At 51.3% G+C, this 19,983-nt stretch overlaps 1 protein-coding gene across 1 annotated transcript; it reads left to right on the top strand.

Annotated features, from left to right (window-relative positions):
* The first annotated feature begins 5,790 nt into the window (after positions 1 to 5,790).
* Helz2 (helicase with zinc finger 2) lies at positions 5,791 to 19,224 on the top strand. The gene is made up of 19 exons (XM_059262137.1): positions 5,791 to 6,873; positions 7,193 to 7,376; positions 7,449 to 7,556; positions 8,105 to 8,622; positions 8,721 to 9,362; positions 10,539 to 11,322; positions 11,499 to 11,574; positions 11,717 to 15,359; positions 15,509 to 15,627; positions 15,711 to 15,869; positions 15,952 to 16,113; positions 16,194 to 16,341; positions 16,422 to 16,538; positions 16,610 to 16,802; positions 16,968 to 17,321; positions 17,464 to 17,620; positions 17,723 to 17,890; positions 17,982 to 18,149; positions 18,911 to 19,224. Exons 1-18 carry the CDS (start codon positions 5,858 to 5,860, stop codon positions 18,104 to 18,106), a joined length of 8,673 nt encoding a protein of 2,890 aa, XP_059118120.1. The 5' UTR covers positions 5,791 to 5,857; the 3' UTR covers positions 18,107 to 18,149; positions 18,911 to 19,224.
* Positions 19,225 to 19,983: the final 759 nt, after the last annotated feature.

Genomic DNA, 19,983 nt, shown 5'->3' with positions numbered 1-19,983 from the left:
CCTCTTTTACCCATTTTTAACTAGGTCCATTTTGTTAATTATGACTTCTGTTCTATTTTTCTTTTCTTTTCTTTTTTCCGGCAGTGCAAGGGAATAAAACTCAGGGTCTCTCTTACACATGCTGAGATTGATGGTAGGGGCAGATATTAGCCTTTTATTGGACCTTTTCATCAGATTTTTTTCAAGTCTCTCTCCCAGATTATTAACAACAATAATTGTTAACAATAATAACAAACAAACAAATAGTAATAATAATTTTAAAAGAGCTTTTTTTAAAAAAAACTTTTGCCAGGCCTGGTGGCCAACACCTTTAATCCCAGCACTTGGGAGGCAGAAGCACGTGGATCTCTGTGAGTTCCAAACCAGTGCTACACAGTGAGATGCTCTCTCAAACCAACCAACCAATCAACGAACAAAACCTGCACTTATACTTTGGAGTTTAAAAACATTGTGGTTTGGAAGTAGAGCTCATTGGTAGAGTACTTTTCTGGCATGCACAAGTGCCTACTTCAGTCCCTAGCACTGGAGGAAAAAAAAGAAATCTGCTTACAGTACATAAGACATGCATATTTTTTACTGTATTTTTTCTAAATCAGTGCCTGTTGCTGCCATAGTTACTTTTTTATTGCTATAACAAAACACCATAGCCAAGGCAACTTATAAAGGAAAACATTTAATTTGGGCCTCATGGTTGCAGAGGGTTAGAGTCCATGACTATCATGGTGGAGAATATGGCAGCAACTAGGCAGGCATGGTGTTAGAGCAGTAGCTGAGAGCTTACATCTTTATCCACAAGTAGGTTGTAAAGAGAGCTAATGCAGAATGGCATGGGCTTTTGAAACCTCAAAGCCCACTCCCAGTGACAAACCTCCAATGAGGCCATACTTCTTAATCCTTCCCAAACAGTTCCTCCTATTCAAATTTATGAGCCTATGGGAGCCATTCTCACTCAGACCACCACAGTGATTTACCTTTTAATTTTTCTCAGTGGTTTTCACTTGGTAGAACTGTTTAGGAAGGACTAAGAGATGTAGCTTTGTTGGAGGAATGTGTCCCTGGAGGGTGGGCTTTGGGGTTTCAAAAGATTCCCAATGCCCTCTGCCTTGTGATTGTGATCAAGATATGATCTCTCAGCTATTTCTGCACTCCGTCATCATGGACTCTAACCATCTGAAACCATAAGCTAAATTAAACTCTTTTATAAATTACTTTTGTCATGGTGTTTTATTACAGCAATAGAAATAGGAAAGTAATTAAGACATAGTTTTAGCACACACATATGCGTTTATAACTTGTACTAAAGTTATATTAATGATCTAATAATTTTGTATATACATTTTTTTCCTTAATCCAATTCTAGAATTCAGTCACACCAGTTCTTGGGCCTTCTTGGCCTCTTCAGTCTAGCCTGGCCTCCAGGGACTTCTCTGAAGTGAACAGGTAGTCACTGAACATCTCTCATGAGTCTGTATGGGGGTCATTGTGATGAAATTGAGCTCAATCTTTGTAATCAAACAGGGGGCTTTGTCCTCCCAATCTCTCATCACAGGGCTTGTGACATCCGTTTGTCTGCCTCCAGTGATGCACACTTTGACTGCTCTGTTTAAGTAGCATCCAAGCAGTCACTGTAGTGGTTTCTGAAGACCCTGCAGTCAGTACTTATTTCTGAGCTGTGATCATCACAGGAATGAAAAATAAGGAGGCCATGGAGGGATTATAGCTGATCACTGATCTTTATCAGCATTTGCTGTGTTGGGATATGGATGAAATGGGGTATCCAGGACATATCTTTTCAGCTTAGGTCTCTGAGAGAAAGGATATCCTTTACTGCTAGAATATCAGAATGGGAAGGCTGCTAGAGGAGTAAGAGGAGAGGAGTTTGGGCTAGGTACCTGTGAGACACTCAGGAAGAGAAGCTGAGGAGACTCTTGGATCTCAGTGCCTAGTCCCAGGAGTCTAGGCTTAGAGGCCAAGTGTGATTGGCATGGGAACAGTCTGGAAGATTCTCTGGCTTTAGTACAGCTGAGAAAGGCCAGAGAACTGGATCCCTGGTGTGTAGGTGATGCCTGACCAAGTTGTCCTAGAGGCGATACGTTTTACTCCTCATTCCCCTGGAGACATCTATTCGATCCCAAAAGCCAAGGTGCAAAGGCTGAGAAAGAACAGTAAATCCCACACTGGCTATGACTTACTCTTGATTTCTAGGACAGATTGTTGTGAGGTGTGTGTGTGTGTGTGTGTGTGTGTGTGTGTGTGTGTGTGTATTTTTATAGTAAAAAATGCATTGCTGAACACTTTTTCTTCTTTAGTAAAGTGTCCAGAACTGAGAGACCCCTTTTCAATGTCTTCCCAGTATTCCCTGCATGAGAGGTAGGACCACTGTTGAGATGATGAGTCCACTGTAGTGCTGTGTCTGGGGACCTGGAACTGTGTGGTGATTGACCGGAAGACTGTCATGAGTAAGCCCAGCCACCACTGTCTTGTTACTGTTCCTTGGTATGGTGCCCCTGTGATTCTAGATGTGGCTACCTAGTTATTTTCCTTCTCAGACCCAGGTGGATCTGGGCTTAGCGTGGTCTTGCTGATCCAGAATGGAGACTCAATCAGGAGGTTCTGGTCTGTGTTTTCCTCACATGAAGGTGAACATTGTCTCTATATTTGAAATAATTTCTATTTCCTGTTCTGTTTTATAGCAAATACTGGTTCATATACTTTGCTTATTTTTCTCATAGGTTGTGAAGTTTTTTTTATTAATTTATAATATTTATAGTTTAAAATATATATTATATGAAAGAAATTAGACTTTTATCTATGATAATAGTTATAATTTTTCTTTTTCAGTTTGGCTTTTGCTTTATTGATACTGAGGGTTTTTTTCATATACAAAATTGTTTCAGTTTTGTCTGATGAATTTATCCATGGTGTGCTGGTAGATGTTTAACAACTGGTTCTCTGAAAAGGAAAAGAATTTCATTGTGACCTTTGTGGCCTTTCAAGCCACTGATTGAGTCTCTCAACCTAAGTTGGGAGGAACCAGCTTCAACATTTCAGCTGGGGTAGGGATGAGTCATGAAACTTGTCTCACTTCTAGGATAAGATTACTAACTGAACATATTCTACCTGAGGTTCTTTTAGGTTGTTGTGATTTTGTGTTAAAATCTTTCAATCACCTGCTGTAAGATATTGGTAGAGGCTAGTTCTGTTCTGTCATTTCTGCTTCAGGATGATAACTAGCTGCTAATAAGTAACCTGAGAGCAAGCTATCTTTTTCAGAGTGTGGATGCTGCCTCACACCACATATTAGACTTCTGCATGCATATTCTGATCAGTTTGTGGACCCTGACACAGAGATCTGCTTGTCCATCTGTAAGAAATATTAAATACGAATCTTTTCTACCAAATATAAAAAGAATTAAAATATTTTAATCCTCCCTACTGTGTAAAACTTTCTTGCAAACGTTTTAATTCCTCCACCTAGTTAAACTTTTGTTTACACAAAGATCCCCCAGCTGCATTCCAAGAATTTGATGACCTGGAGCAGTAACAGTTCCTTACCCCCCCCCCCCACCCATTATTTTCTGTGCACCAATTCTTTTCAGACTAGCCAATTGAATAAGACTAAGGTCAGACCCCTAGCCAATGAGAAAAGACACAGTCACCACCTGAATTAGAACTAAAACCAAATGTATTTCCTGTCACTGTGTGTTTCCTCTTCTGAATACACCTTTTTTTTTTTTTTTCTTCTTTTTTTTTGATTCTTCCAGACCGATCTCTCTGTGTAGTTCCTAGAAACTCTGGAACTCAGGGATCTGCTTGCCTCTTCTATTAAAGCCGTGTGCCACCACACCCAGCCCCTAACTTATTTCTAACACATCTGTGATCATCACAACTTCACAGTTGGGAGCAGTGAGGGTTGAGTTTCTTTTTGCTAGCTGGGGGTTAGCAGTTTCAGCCCCTCCCCCACAAGCCCCACCCCTCGCAGAGGAGGAGCTATCATTCAGTATTCCCACCCTCCACTCTTGTTGTGAATGACTCAAACCACAAGGAGGAAGCTGAGCCTTTTCTAATATTTGGTCATTTCTGCTGGGTACTCATACCTACCCTTTGCAGCCTGTGAGGCCAGGATTCCTGTGCCATAGTATCCTAGTTCAGTGGGCGACTCAGCCTTTAGGGTGACCAAAGTGCTTTGAGACTGGTGGCAGCATTCCCCCACTGAGCTCAGGACGTCAGGCAACTCAAATGAGAATGCTCCTTGCACTCAGCTCTTCCTGCTCTTTGGTTTGGGGCCAGAAGTTTTCTAATTCTCTGAGTTCTGGCATAATCCCAACATCTCTGTGTATCTTAAGGGGTTGACCATAATCATTAGAGCCTCTAGGAACAGGTCCTGCCCCAGCACATAGTTCTCAGTTTCTTGCCTGTTCTGGCCCTGCTCCCAGGGTCCCTAGCCCTTGGCCATAGCACACAGAGTAAGTTTGTCAGGACTGTATAGGCAAGGGCCCTCCCATTCCTGATAGGCATCTTTTGACCCTAAAGCCGTCTCCCCAGGGGCTCATCTCACCCTCCCCTACACAAGAGGCTACAGACATCCAACTGTGAGTAGGGGGAGGGACAGGGAAAGGGACAGGTCAAATTCTGCAGTATTGACCCCAGAGAAACTGTGGGGGTGGGGAGTGGGGGGAAATCTTACTAGGTCCAGGGAGCTCCGCCAGGTCTGGGAGGAAGGCTATCACTTGAGGGCGGGGCGGGGGCGGGGCAGGGGGGGCAGTGAGGTAATTTCCGTGCTCTGTCGTCAGAGGTCTGAGTCGCCCCAGGGGCAGAATCGAAACTGATCGCTACTCCAAGTCGATGCTGGTGCACTGGGTAAGTATGGGGTGGTGGCTGGGGACTGGAGGGGCTACCCGGAAAGGTGTGAGGATCATCCCCTTGCCTGCAAATGGGCAGGACCAGCTGCCCCAGACAGACTCCAGTAGCGGACAGCCCTAGGGCCCCCTCCTCTTACTTCTCCAGCTGCCGGGTATGGGGTTCTAGCTCTGACGATTTAGAAACCTCCACAGGAGTGCAGAGAGGGGGACCACAGGCTTTGCCTGTTGCTCATTCTTTCCTTTTAAAATACACTCTTTACCTTAACATTTCCCTAGAAAGTTCTTTTTAGAGTGCTAGGGTGTAGGTCAGTAGTAGAGTATTTGCCTGGCATGTGTAAGAAGCCTGGATTTCATCCTCAACACTGAAAAAGGAAAAAAAGGAAAATTCCCCTTAGACCTGACCTAGGTGTTTGCCAGGAGCTAGCTGCTCCCTCTCTCATCACTGCTGGGGTGGCACTAACTCAGACTCTGGGTTCTGGACATTACCTTTCCTCCTGGCATCTCTGAGAACTCTGAGGAGGACTATCCAACTTGGGTAGAGCAGGACAAGGCTGTGCCCTTCCCTCCTGAAGCTCCCATTACCAAGTCTAGTAGGCTATAGTAGTCCCAGGAGCTGACTAACAGCTCTCAAGAAAGGGGGTACTATTTTTAGAGAGCCAGGAGATATGAAACTTGAGGGGTGAAGGAGCCCCATAAGTACCAGACAGAGGATTCTTTAGCCTCCCAGCTGTCTTCTTCTACTAGCTGCCACTTGAGTTCCTTATGGGTAAGACTTGGAGGCCTTTCAGGAGGAGAGGTTGAGCTGGGGTTCAGGTGGAACTCCCCAACAAGGTTGGACAGGTTGTCCTTCACCTGGCAGAGGATATGTGGGTCCTTCTTGGCCTTGGGCTGACTTGCTTCTCTTATCCTATCATCTCTTTAGGGCTAACGGTTCCAGTAGACCAGCTGCTCAGAAGCCTTATCCACAACCCTGAAGAACCTGGCCTTCATCTGAGATGGCATCTTTGGGGTGCAATCTGTGGTCTGCTAGCACGTTGGCCACCAAAGGACCATCCTTGGCAGGACTCTATGCTCAGGTAGACCTTCACCTGGGCTGTTCCCACTGCACCCAGTGCCTCAACGAGAGCACCTACATCCTTCATGAAGTGGAGCATGACTGTTCCCGGGAGATCTTGCTGGTCCGATACAAGCAAGGTGCCAATGGCAAGGTCTGGCGTAAGGTAGGCCGCCGGCCTAGCTTCCCAAGACCTATGCGTTATGAAGTCTGTCGCTACTATAGCCCAGGACTGGGCTGTAGGCGCCACCAGAACAGGTGCACCTTTGCCAGCAGCTCGGAGGAGGCACTGGTCTGGACATTTGAGCGCAAGCACAACCTTCCCCGCCTGAAACTGAAAGCCGCTGTGCAGGGCACCAGAGCCCCGGATAGGCCGCAAACCCCAGCTGACACCATCCGAGCAGAGTTTGGTGGCCATTTCCAACTGCTCTGTGCCCTCTGCTTCAAGTGCCGTCCCTCATGCCTCCGCCCTGTGGATCCCAGGGGCCACTGCCCTAAGCACCAAACCTGTCCCACACTCCTCATCCACGTTATAACTGAGGGCCGAAAGCGGCAATTTGTGGAGGTGCGGCCACAGCCACAAAAAAAACATCCTTTAAACTACTGCATGTTTGTGGGCCGTGGAGCACCATGCCGCCATGGGGCCTCACGCTGTGAGTATGCACACAGTGCTGTGGAGATGGCTGTGTGGAAGGCTGAGCAGCTGGATGGGCTCCAGAGAGGAGATCTGCTCACATGTCCTCTTCTTGGAGAGGACAGATGGAAGGCCAGCCGTGGTCAGCCCCCTGAGGTCCAACTGTACTGCCATGCCTGCTTGGTCACCTGTAATTCTCAGGAGGCATTTGAGAACCACTGTTCCTCCCTGGAGCATGCACAGATGGTAGCCTTTGACCAGGCTGTGCCCTGGAAGCACCGTGCTCCACCAATGGGGCTCTCCAAATTTGAGCTCTGCCCTAGGTAAGGGGAATTATGTAGGAGCCTAGGGTAGGAGAAGAACCCCCACCTCAGGTCAGCACCAGGGATTGTGAGGCCCACCAGGCCTGAGACCTGCCTATCATCTGCTGTGCCCTCTACATGTCAGGCTAGTATTGCAGTGGCCTCTGAAGATGGTTCCTTGTGCCAGCCCTTGCCCTGGTGTAGGGCAAATGAAACCCCTATATGCCACCCCCACCCCAGAATTCATTCCTGCTCCCCATACAGACCAGTGTTGGGCTGAGAGGGTTAGGTCCTGAGGCTGTACCTCCATGAGGTCCTGCTGACCTCCTCATCTCTCCAGGCCTGACCTCTGTGAGTATGGAGATGTCTGCATCAAGGCACACTCAAAACAGGAGTTGGAGGAGTGGGTTCAGCGGGCACAGGCCATGGAGCTGCGAGAACAGGCTGCCTGGCAGGATGGGCTGGTGTCTTACCAGGCACGACTGCTAGCTGAGTACCAGTGCAGCAGCAAAGAGGTGTTGGTGGTAAGTAGAGGCTTATGAAAATGAGGGGTGGGTCCAGGGCTGCCCTGCTGAAAGCCAGGCCTCTTTGTGCAGATGGCTGAGACTGTCGATGGAGTGTCTGTCACTTGCCACCAGCCACTCGTGCATCGGGCCCAGGAGAAGAAGACCCAACACAATTGGATGTTCACCGTCCACTCTGAGGTGAAGGTTCAACAGCTCAGATCTTATGGGTAGACCCTGCCTTGGGTGATGGGATTCCCAAGGTGTTAAGGACTACAGGTGGGCAGATATAGAAAGCCTGTGATTTGGAGCTGATGCTGCCAGTGGCTGTACTTCTGTATCTATGTGACCTAGGAAAAACCCTGTAGCCTCTCTGCCTCAGTTTCCTCCTACAGTGATAGTTGATCATGGCATCCTCACCCTATGGGGTCACTCAATGGAGTAAATTAATTAATATAAGAAACAAATGTGCCAGTGTCTGGCACCTGGAGACTGAATGTGACTTGTAATTACAGGACCCTGAAAATCCCAGCTGCTCATCTCTTTTTTAATGTCTGCTGGGCCTTAGTCAAGGTCCATGAGCAGAGATAGAAACCAGGGCAGACTGAACAATCTGAGGGTCCCACACTCAGAAAGCGGCAAGCTGCCTTTCTCAGGAGGGTTGGGTTGACAGGGTTGAAGGAGTCACCATGGGCCCTGAAAGAGTCTGAGGGCCCATTCAACACTTCATGGCCTATCTCCTTCTCCAGGACCCCTTGCTACATGTGGCTCTACTCAAGCAAGAGCCTGGAGCAGCCTTCTCACTGGTGGCCCCCAGTCTCCCACCAGACCAGCTCTATGCACAGGGAAAGCACTTCTGTGTGCCCAACTCCCCAGCCCAATTCCAGGTAGGGGTGCATGTACAGGCTGCCTCCTTTGGCAGCTTTGAGCAATGGGTGGTCTTTGACTTCGGTCACAGGCCAGTGCTGCTCCAGAAGCTGAAGTTGCAGCTGGGCCAGGCACACAGCCTGGAGCTTGGTGAGAAGCCAGCACCCAGACACCCCCAGGAGCTGGACTGCTGGCACACAGGCAACCGCCATGTGGTGCTTGAGGTAGATTGGACACCTGAGCAGGAAGCCCTGATGGCCAAGTACAAGGTACCCTCCCTGGCCCTGGAGTTCAGTCACAGTGGTCTGGTCTGGGGCCCTATCTCTCGTACAAACTACCGTCAGAGGATGCACAAGTTTCTCTATGAAGAGGAAGCAGCTCAGCAGCAGCTGGTAGCCAAGTAAGTGGGGCAGTGGGCTAGCAGGAGTGACCCAGGTCTGGAGTTGGAGTTGGGTCTTTGACTATGGCATAGAGAGCTGACCTATAACTTTCCACCAGGCTGGCCATGAAGGGCCAGGTATCCCTGAAGACGGCACTGCAGACACCAGCACTTGGCATGCTCTTTGCACCACCAGGAGCCCTCTATGCCGAGGTTCCCTTCCCCTCTTCTCTGTTGCCAGACACTGACCAAGGCTTCCTGCTGGGCCGAGCAGTCAGCACAGCCCTTGTGGCTCCTGTGCCTGCACCTGACAAAACAGTGTACCAAGTACGGCTGGAAACACGGGCCAGCTCAGAGCATGCACTATGGCTGCTGTTGCCAGCACGGTGCTGTATGGCTTTGGGGCTGCAACCACAAGACAGCCCCATCTTAGAGGTGCAATTCCAGATTGACCCTCTGACCTTCCGGTTCTGGCATCAAGCAGTAGATGCACTGCCTGAAGAGCGCCTGGTGGTTCCTGACCTGCCCACCTGCTCCCTGCCACACCCTTGGCCCATCCCACTCTCCTTTCGTGGCAATCACAAACAGAAGCTGGCTGTGGGGCTCATTGCAGGCAGAAGACCTGAGGGCACAAAGCCCATTCCACCACTACTCATCTATGGCCCCTTTGGCACTGGCAAGACCTATACACTGGCCATGGCTGCCCTTGAGGTTGTCCAGCAGCCCCACACCAAGGTGCTCATCTGTACACATACCAACAGGTGAGCCCAGAGCCGCTTTCAGGTTGCTTACCACTGCCCTGGCTCCCAGAGTGTCCAGCTTTCTGATTCTTATAAAGATGCTGCTGGTGGCTGGTTGCATCTTTCAAAGCCAACTGGGGTGCCCTGAATCAATGGATATACTGTGTGGGTAAGGAGATAGATGTGGGTGCCTTTCCACAACCCTGGACCAAGGAGGGAGTTGTAGTGGTGTTGTTTTAGCCTACCCCATGTTTCCTGGGCAAGGCTATTTATTTATTTATTTATTTATTTATTTATTTATTTATTTACTTACTTACTTATTATTCATTTTTTTAAAAGATTTATTTATTTATTTATTTATTTATTTATTATGTATACAGCGTGTATGACTGCAGGCCCGGAGAGGGCACCAGTTCTCATTACAGATGGCTGTGAGCCACCATGTGGTTGCTGGGAATTGAACTCAGGACCTCTGGAAGAGCAGTCAGTGCGCTTAACCTCTGAGCCATCTCTCCAGCTCCTTATTATTCATTTTACATGCCAACCACAGATCCCCCCTCTCATCCTTCCTTCCACTCCCTCCTTTTATTTATTTAATAGAAACGGGCTATTCAACCAAGAAGTTCCTCTTTGATTAATGTGGTTTTTTAAGTTCCCTATTACCACATATTATTACAGGCGTAGAGTCCTTTTTTAGCCCAGAGAAGGGGGTAGAAGGAGGAGCCCAGAACAATGGCCATGTGGCCTGAGCCAATTCTAGGCTGAGCTGGAGATCTGAGGGGCAAGGCTGTTGTTTACCAGGAAGATCCTAAGCAGCACCTTCTTGGCTTCTCAACTCTCAGGCTCTACTACTCAGGACTGGGCACCAGTTCTTGTTGCCAAAGCTTGCAGCACCCAGGAGCTGTGTTCAGGATCAGTGCCAGCCCCCAGCCACCTTGGGCTGTCTCAGGCCACAGCTGGCTCTCCCCTTGGCCTCAACTCAGAGACCACCTTCTCTAAGCTATCCCCGACCACACAGGCTCTGACCTTCCCCGTGTCTTTGCTTTTTGTTCCCTTTGAGGGCATTTGAGTCCCTAGGTAAGGCCCTGTTTGTCTGCCTTATGAGTGTTTCTGGCATCCAGGCAAGGCTGAATACATGTTTCAGCCAGCAGCCTGAGTCCTGAAGCAGCATCTCACAGTGCCTCACTCTTCCTACAGTGCTGCAGATATCTATATCCGGGAGTATTTCCATGGCTATGTCAACAGTGGCCATCCAGAGGCAGCTCCACTCAGAGTGATGTACACAGATCGCCCTCCAAGACAGACCGACTCAACCACATTGCAGTACTGCTGCTTAACTGAGGACCGCCAGGCCTTTCGCCCACCCACAGGAGCAGAATTGGTACATCACCGATTGGTGGTTACCACCACTTCCCAGGCTCGGGAGCTCCAGGTGCCAGCTGGCTTCTTCTCCCACATTTTCATTGATGAGGCAGCCCAAATGCTGGAGTGTGAGGCTCTCATCCCACTGGCCTATGCCTTGTCATTAACCCGTGTAGTACTGGCAGGGGACCACATGCAGGTCACACCTAGGCTCTTCAGTGTGCCCAGAGCCAAGGCAGCTGGGCACACACTGCTGTACCGCCTTTTCCTGTACTACCAGCAGGAGGTACACAAGATCGCTCAGCAGAGCCGCATTATCTTCCATGAGAACTACCGTTCAACTGCAGCCATCATCAACTTCGTCTCCCATCATTTCTATGTAGCCAAGGGCAACCCCATCCAGGCCAGTGGCAAAGTCCCATGTCACCCCCAAAACTACCCTCTCATGTTCTGCCATGTGGCAGGCAGCCCTGAGCAGGACATGTCCATGACATCCTGGCTTAACTCAGCTGAGGTCACCCAGGTAGTGGAGAAGGTGCAAGAGATCTACAACACCTGGCCTCACTGCTGGGGACCCCGGGAGCAGAGACACATCTGTGCTGTCTCTCATGGTGCTCAGGTGAGCTGTCTCCTCTGGCTTCCACAGCTTTACTTTCTTTATCTGTGAAGGGCTGCTTTGTTCCTTTTCCAGTCTGATCCATGTGGTCATGCTGGGGTAAGGGTGTATAGGGATTGGCAAGAGGACCTGTTCCTTAACTGGGTGACAGGCTCTCAGAATCCTGGACTTATCTGCAGGTCAGCGCGTTGAGGCAGGAGCTAAGAAGGAGGAACCTGGGTGAGGTGTCTGTGGGCAGCTTTGAGATTCTGCCAGGTAGGTGACAGAAATTTGGGCCAGGGGCTGGTCTAACAGGGAGGCAGCTTCCAGCCCATTCCTCAGACTTGCATATGTAGGGTGGGACTGGGTTATCCAGTCTGCTGGTCTTACCTGGCCATCTGATCCATGTGTCCTACAGGGCGTGAGTTCCGGGTGGTGATATTGAGTTCTGTTCACAACCGCAATAGTCTGCTCAGCCCTGGGGCACCAACCTCAGAATTCTTCACTGAGCCTCGTGTGCTGAACACAGTCATGACCCGTGCCCAGTCTCAGCTGGTGGCTGTGGGAGATGCCGTAGCTCTCTGTTCCTCTGGAGCCTGCAGAAAGCTCTGGAAAAGCTTCATCCGTGAGTGCATCGAGCATCACAGTGTCTTCCCTGAGGACCTGTCACTGGGGCAGATCGAGCAGGGTGTGGCCCAGAGGCAGCACTGGACTTCTTTGACACTCAGAGCTGGGTGCCCAGATGAAAACCACACCGCTCTGGCACAGGACCTGCAAAGGTCCGTAGCTGAAGGGACCACAGTCACAGCACAGACGGAGGCAGTGGCAGCAGAGGACACCACAAGGGGAGACTCAGCCTCTAGAGATGCAGCGGCAGGAGTGTCCACCCTGGAGGCTGGGATGTCTGAAGAACCTGAGGATTCTGAGTCTGACTTCTGGCCCTCTGACTGGGAGCTCAACGCTGATGATGCCATCCTGAAGGAACTCCTCGATGAAAGCCGACAAGTGACTGTGACTGTGCGGGAGGATGGGCTTCTGGACACCATGGTTTGGCCTGCATCCCCACAGCAAGCCCGACAGTATACAAACCTGCCCTCGGCTATGCTGCGTAAACTCCTGCGCTCCAACCCCAAGCAGTACCACCGCTGCAGCTTCCTACAGGAGACCTTTGAGAGAGCATTGGCCACACCGCTGGATGACATGGCCTCTAGCCCTATCCAGGTCAGGGGTCGCCTGAACTGTGGGATGGCCTTCACAGGGGATGAGGTGCTAGTACAGGTCCTGGACCCAGCTGCTGATGACAGGGGCGTTTCAGGAAGCCTGCAGGGTCGTGTGATGGGTGTGCTGAAGAGAAGGAGACATGAACTGGCCTTTGTATGTCGAATGGATGAGTGGGACCCCCGAATCATGATCCCCATCAATGGTTCTGTGACCAAGATTTTTGTGGCAGAGATGAAGGACCCACAGCAAGTTCCCATCCACCGCCTTGTTCAAGGCCAAGTGCAGCGTGTAGGGCATGAGAGTCTCATGCCTGAAGACCGGAGCACCCGGCTTTTCCGGGTCCGTATTGTCCTTTGGCGGGAACGTTTCTACTACCCACTAGGCATTGTCCTGGAGGTGCTGCCCAAGGCCATCACCTGGGAGCAGGGTCTTCATATTCTTGCCCTAGAGCATGGCCTAAAGGCCCACACACCAGACCCAGCCTCTGTTTCCAAGGCTTTGCAGAGATACCACTCAGAGCTAAACATGGCCACTGGTCCCCGAGAGGACTGCCGCCACTTCTTGACCTTCACTGTGGACCCCCAGGGTGCCTGCAATCTTGATGATGCTCTCAGTGTCCGGGACCTAGGCCCAGTGTATGAGGTGGCTGTGCACATTGCTGATGTGGCCAGCTTGGTGCCCAAGGATGGAGCACTGGACACGGAAGCCCGCCAGCAGGGCTCTGTGTTCTACGCCCCGAGCAGGGAGCCAGTACTCATGCTGCCAGCCAGCTTGTGCCAGGATGCGCTCAGCCTTCTGCCAGGCCAGGATCGCCTTACCATCTCTCTCTTCCTCACCGTGGAGAAGGGCAGTGGCCAGATCAAGAGTCTGCGATTTGCACCCTCCATAGTCTGCTCTGACCGCCAGCTGTCGTATGAGGAAGCTGAAGAACTGATCAAGGGGCACCCTGGGGCTGGCCTGGAGCTGCCAGCCCACCTGGACTCTGTGGAAGCCTGTGTCGTGGCTGCCTGCTACTTCTCATGGGCGTTGCGTCGTCAGCGCCTGCTGGCTGCCTGCTACTATGAGCCACCAGATGAGGACAGTGTGCTGGGCTTTCGCACAGCCCACATCATGGTCCAAGAGTACATGATCCAGTTTAACAGCCATGTGGCTGAGTTTCTTGTGGGCAATAAGCATACGCAGACACTGACACCACTGAGGTGGCAGCCCACACCCAGCAGGCACCAGCTTGACAGCGTCTTTAAGAAGCACAGAGGACTGGTGTCCCTGTCGCTGCACCTGTGCCACCACTTGAACACCAACTACACCCCCAGCAAGCAGCTGTATGTCCTGACTTCCCTCTGGAAACAGGTGCAGCTCGCAGCTGGTACTCAGGACTACAGCCAGATGGTGGACCTTATTGCTGCAGATGACATGCACCCTTCACTGGCTCCTGCATGCCTGGACTTCCGAAAGGCTCTAGGCCGCTCTGTTTTTGGCCGCTCCAGCCAGGGTGAGCAGCGACCTGCTGGCCACTACTCACTGCAAGTGGATTGGTACACATGGGCCACCTCACCCATCCGTAGATATCTAGACGTGGTGCTGCAGCGGCTGATCCTGATGGCACTGGGCCACAGGGACTTTACATATTCTACCAGGGACATCGATGGGCTCTGCCAGGACTTTAGTCGCCAGTATGCATGTGCCCAGAGCTACCAACGGCGGGCTTACAGCCTGCACCTGGCCATCCAGCTCAAGGCCCAGCCTCAAGACAAGCTGGGCTTTGTGGTGGATGTCGAGATGGGTGCCCGCTGCTTCAAGTTGCTTTTCCCTGTCAACCGAGAAACCCTGCCTGACCCCTGCCCTGTCCACTACCACTCCCTGCAGCTGGCTGAGCACCCTCAGGAGCTAGTGAGCCAGACAGGCCTGCGGCTTGTATGGCGGCGCCGTATCTACTCAGTGCAGGTGTCCAAGCCACGTTTACCACTGCTGGGCACATGTTTTGATCCACACACCCAGACTATAGATGCAGCCCTGTGGACTCGGCTACTGGTGCTGGTGAAGGAGCAGCGCTGGCCTGAGGTAGCTGCCCTCATCAAGGAGCAAGATAAGAAGCTCCCTCATCGAAGGGAGCAGGTACAGATAAAACAGAGTCGCTGTGGACACTTTGTAGAGGTGGCTTGTGAGCTGAGCAGAGGAGATACTCTGCAAGTACAGCTTGGTGCCAGCCTGCAGCGGGGCTTTCTGGCACCAACCTTGCAGCTGTGGACTGTGGTACCTGGCTTTAGCCTCTGTCTGGAGCACATGGAACGGCCAGGTGACTGCTTTTCAGGCCACGTGCACCAGGCTCTGCAGGACCACTACCAAAAAGTAAGCGAGTACTCAGGTGTGTGGGAGCCACTCTGTGCCCTGGAGTCACTTACCAGTGCGGTTACAGAAAATGACTCCATTGTGCTGCAGAACGTGCACATTTCTTGGGATACAGATAGGACATCCGAGGGGCAGCTGCAGGGCACCTTCCAGCTGGACGCTGATTTTCTCCGGGAGAAATGTATCAATATCCACTTCGACTGCTGCTACCTCTGCATTCGGCTTGAGGGGCTCCCTCTCCCGCCAGCCAGCCCACTCCCTAGGCCCAGCTGCCTTGGCCCCTTCCTGAGCATTGACCCTGATACATATACCTGGGTGGCCCATGGGCTGGCTGGTGACTGGGACCAGGAGAGTGTGGAGGATCGGCAGGATGTTCCCAGGCAGGTACATTTCTTCATCCACCACATGGCCATGGAGAAAGTTCCAGAAGAGGTGCTGAAACCTAGTGCTCGGTTCACTGTGGAAGTGATATCTAAGCAGCTTCCTGATCTGTGAGTGGTTTCTATCACCTGAGGCCAGGGAGAAGGTCCCTGGGCTGAGGTCCAGCGCCAGGACCTCCTTGGGCTTCCCTCTCCTGGGAGGACATGGCTCCCTCCCTAGGAGAATCCTGTTCACTTTCTGGTATCCCTTCTCATCCCAGCCGCAAGGAAGAAGCTGTGCGTGGACTGAAAAAGGCATCCCCACTGGTCATCAGCATTGCCTTGGGCCGGCCCATCCCCGAGCCCCGTCACCGGCCTCCCCAACACTCTTTCTGCAGGGGTAGGTCTGCTCTTTAGCTTTCCACCTCTTCCCAATGCATGGTGCTCAAATGATCCTTGCCTTCTGCTCCACCCCCACCCCAGCACCTACCAGCCGGTTCTTGAAGTGGCAGCACACCAGCCGGTTCTTGGAGCGGCAGAACTACGACATCCCTGGTGGACGTCATAAGTTGAACCCTAGCCAGAACAGAGCTATCAGGAGTGCTCTGGAGAAGCAATTCACAGTCATCCAGGGCCCACCAGGTGGGGTTCATTTGCAGGAGCCAGGGGCTGCCCTGGGCAGGCAGGTGTGGCCATAGGTACTCACACTGTCCTCTGTCCACAGGCACCGGGAAGACCATTGTGGGCCTCCACATTGTATACTGGTTTCATAGGTCAAACCAGGAGCAGGTGCCAACTGGCAGCAGCATTAATGGAGAGGAACAGCAGAGGGGCCCATGTGTCTTATATTGTGGCCCCTCCAACAAGTCCGTGGATGTCCTGGGAGGTGTGTTACAGATAAAGTGTGGGACTGCCAGAGGGTGCTGGGCATTAAGGTACAGTCTGTCACACCTGCCCTTGCCCTAGGACTGCTCCTGAGTAGGAAGACAGAGTTGAGGCCCCTGCGTGTGTATGGGGAGCAGGCAGAGGCCACTGAGTTCCCAGTTCCAGGAGTGAGTAGCAGGAGTCTATTCAGCAATACCTCTCAGGAAGGGAGGCCAAATCAGAGCCTCAGGTACAACACATCGGTCTGTGCTGGGATTGAGGCAAGGGGACCTCCACTGGGCAGGGTTTCACCAAGGTTCTGCCTTCTAGGAGCATTACCCTTCACCACCGGATCCGCCAGGCCCCCAATCCACATGCAGCAGAGATCAGAAAATTTGATGCCCAACTTCGGGAAGGAAAAATATTCTCAAAGGAAGATCTTGTGGTGTAAGTGGTGGGCTCAGAGGTGGAGCTGCCGATTGGCAAGCTCACTGGATGACAGGTGTTACCTCACACAGGTACAAGAGAGTCTTGGGGAAAGCACGCAAATATGAGCTTGACCGGCACTCAGTCATTCTGTGCACATGCTCCTGTGCGGCATCAGGAAGCCTGAAAACTCTGAAGGTTCGACAGATCCTTATCGACGAGGCAGGCATGGCCACTGAGCCAGAAACCCTTATTCCCTTGGTGTCCTTCTTACAGATTGAGAAGGTGAGGTTGGAATGGAGCTAGAACTGCTACCTGGGTTCCTGGGGGCAGCTTATGCTGGGGTGCTAAGGGTGTAATAGTGAGCATTGCTATTGGTTGAAGATGGCCAAGAAGCTGGGATGCCTCTGGCTACAAGGATGTCAAGATCATATCTAGCTGTGCTTCCAGGTGGTTCTGCTTGGAGACCACAAGCAGTTGCAGCCTGTGGTCAAGAATGAACAGCTGCGAAATCTGGGGATGGACCGGTCTCTCTTTGAGAGGTACCACAGGGATGCCATCATGCTGGACACACAGTACCGTATGCATAAGGATATCTGCTCCTTTCCCTCCATGGAGTTCTATGGGAGGAAGCTGAAGACCTGGTCTGACCTGAAGCGTCCACCCAGCATCCTGGGCCATGCTGGCAAGGAGAGCTGCTCTGTCATCTTTGGCTATGTGCAGGGCAGTGAGCAGAGGCTGCTGGTGTCCACCGAGGATGGCAATGAGAACTCCAGGGCCAATCCAGAGGAAGTAACAGAGGTGGTAAGTGTCAGAGCAACTCTTCTGGGTGCCTGGGTGGGTCAGGGAAAGCTTCAGTGGTCAGGAAGGCTGGGATCAAGTGAGGCCCCTGTGCTCAGGATGAAAGGCCTGGATTCCAGCCCCATCTGCCCTCTCCTCTATTTAGGTCCGCATCACCAAGCAGCTGACCCTGGACCGGACGGTGGATCCCAAGGACATCGCCGTCCTTACACCCTACAATGCACAGGCTGCGGCAATCAGCAAGGGCCTCAGGCAAAGAGGGGTCACTGGAGTGACTGTGACTTCTATAACCAAGAGCCAGGGTGAGCCTGGCTCTAAGGAGGCCATATTTGTGTGGTGGTCAGAAGGGGGTTCGGTGGGCATAGAGCTGTGAATTCATCTACCATTCCCTCCCTGCCTCCCAGGGAGCGAGTGGCGCTATGTGCTAGTGAGCACAGTCAGAACATGCCCCAAGAGTGATGTGGACCAGCGGCCAACCAAGAGCTGGCTCAAGAAGTTTCTGGGCTTTGTTGTGGATCCCCACCAAGTAAACGTGGCCATCACCCGGGCCCAGGAGGGGCTGTGCCTCATTGGTGAGGGGTTGCGTTTCTGGGGAAGGCTAGGGCAAGGCAGTGTCGAGCATGCTCAGGGCAGAGCTAAGAGCCACCTTGATTCTCCTTGCAGGGGACCATGTCCTGCTACGCTGCTGCCCACTCTGGCACCGTCTCCTAGACTTCTGTGAGGCCCAGCACAGCCTTGTGCCTGCTGAGAAGGTGCGGGTCCAGAGAAAGTCTGCTTTATCTTCCTGAAGAGCTCTCACCTGCCCAGCCTTTGATGTGCCAGCAGCTGAGGGTATGTCCCTCATTATTCTCTGCCAAGGCCCTGGGTATACAGTGGATTGCCATAGCTCACAGTCCCAGCTGAACATTAGTCAACCACCTCTGCTATCTTCTTGGGAAAAGCCCTGGTATTGGCTGTAGTCTTGTAGCAGTGATAGTCTTATGGGCGGTGGCCTCTTCCTGAGCCGGAAGCAGGCTTAATAATGATGACCTTCCTGTTTGTGCCTGGACTTGAGTGGAGGGGAAAGAGCTGGAGGTGGGCCCCTTTGCTCCTGACTGTGTTGCTTTTCCTGGTGCATTTGGTGACTAGAACACCTCTTAGTGGCCACAAAGGACCCCAAGATATATCTTTGCTGTTACTGGGAGCCTAAACAGGAATGAGACTCCTCTGAGGCTGTACTTTGACACTGAGATCCATCTATGGTTGCACTGGGCACCATGTGTTCATTTGTCATATTTTCTAGTCTTAATGACCTAAAGCTAGCACTTCTTACTGGTCCACTCAGAGTGGGCAAGGAAGCCTTCCTGGAAGAAACTTTTTCTTTTACTACTCACTGCCTTATGTCCTGAAGGGCTGACTGCTAGGATAGGAGCAGAGGGCAGAGCCAAGCCAAATGATCACAACCCTGCCTCCTGGGATGTGAAGTAGCAGCCCTGTGGTTAGGCAGCTGAGAATGAGGTACCCCAGTACCACTGGGACTATGCTTCTTCACCAAGCTTTCATGCCTATATCTAGGGCTTTAAGACAACCTAAATCTAAATCTTTTTCTGCAGAACTGAACAGGTGAAATCTCTCCCTTCATGTCTCCCTCTTATACTCCCACCTCCTGGAAGTTCCAAGCTGGAGCCATCTCTCTCTCAGTGTGACTTCCCTCTCCTGAGGTCAGAGATGCTACAAGTGAGCTGTACACCAGGAGAGGTGAGGCTCCTAAGGCCTGGCTGCAGAACCTCCTATGAGAATAACATCTGGTGTCTTCTACAAATTAAATTTCTACATTCCATCTTTTAATCTTTTCTCATATATATATATATACTGTATACTTTTATGTAACTGGATAATTTTATTATAAAATTTGCTCTGAAAGTTCTCATGGGTGTTTTGTTGTATGGGCAAGAGTAAACAGGACTGGCCTTCATCTTGCAGCCTTTGAAGTGGTCAGAGGAGTTGAACACAGAACCTAGGAGATGAGTACAGAAATTGGGAGAATGGGGAGAGAAGGGAGTGGTATCCTGTCTTGTGACTGAGAAAACTGCACGGTCATAGGAAGCTAGTGAGTAATTTAGCAGAGATGGGCTGAAACTGGAGAGCTAAGTCTGCTGCTGTAGGTTTAGCGGACTGTTCTTAGTCCCCAGGCTGAAGCAGGTCCAAAGTCCTGATGACTGTGACCTCAATGACCACTTATCCAGTCTGAAGTTGTCCTCTAGTACTTTGGGCCCCACCACTCCCTCCAAGTCAACTTGTGACCTGCATTCATTTTGCCTTTGGCTTGTAGCCAAACAAGCTTATCCTAGCACAGCTGATACGAGAATGATAGGGCCAGGAAAAGATGGTGGGAATTCCTAGAGACACTGTGAGGAAAAGAGGTCCCCACAGACTGTCTGTTGCTAGAGTTAGGGAGGAACAGCAGAGGGCACCAGCTCCACCTGCCCCCTCATCCACCTCGGTCTGCAGTTGAGTTTGGCAGGGATGTAATGTCCTGGCTGGGATCCTGGGGGCAACTGATGGCAGAGTGCTAGGGGTGTTATAGTTGGAGATGAGCAAGAGGTTGGGATACCTCTAGCTCAAAGAGCAGTTCAAGAGCAGCCATACATAAGTAGTGGAGTTTAGGTATGGATATGTACTAAAA

This window comes from Peromyscus eremicus, chromosome 4 (assembly GCF_949786415.1).
Source record: "Peromyscus eremicus chromosome 4, PerEre_H2_v1, whole genome shotgun sequence".
Taxonomy (NCBI): Eukaryota; Metazoa; Chordata; class Mammalia; order Rodentia; family Cricetidae; genus Peromyscus; species Peromyscus eremicus.
The sequence above is the reverse complement of the archived record's forward strand: the minus strand, read 5'-3'. Positions and strand labels throughout refer to the sequence as shown.

Coding starts and splice junctions, on each gene's coding strand:
- Helz2 (XM_059262137.1), top strand. CDS start 5,858: ATGGCATCTTTGGGGTGCAATCTGTGGTCTGCTAGCACGTTGGCCACC. Junction 7,557..8,104: donor TGTTCACCGTCCACTCTGAG/GTGAAGGTTCAA, acceptor CTCCTTCTCCAG/GACCCCTTGCTACATGTGGC. Junction 17,322..17,463: donor CAGAGGAAGTAACAGAGGTG/GTAAGTGTCAGA, acceptor TCCTCTATTTAG/GTCCGCATCACCAAGCAGCT.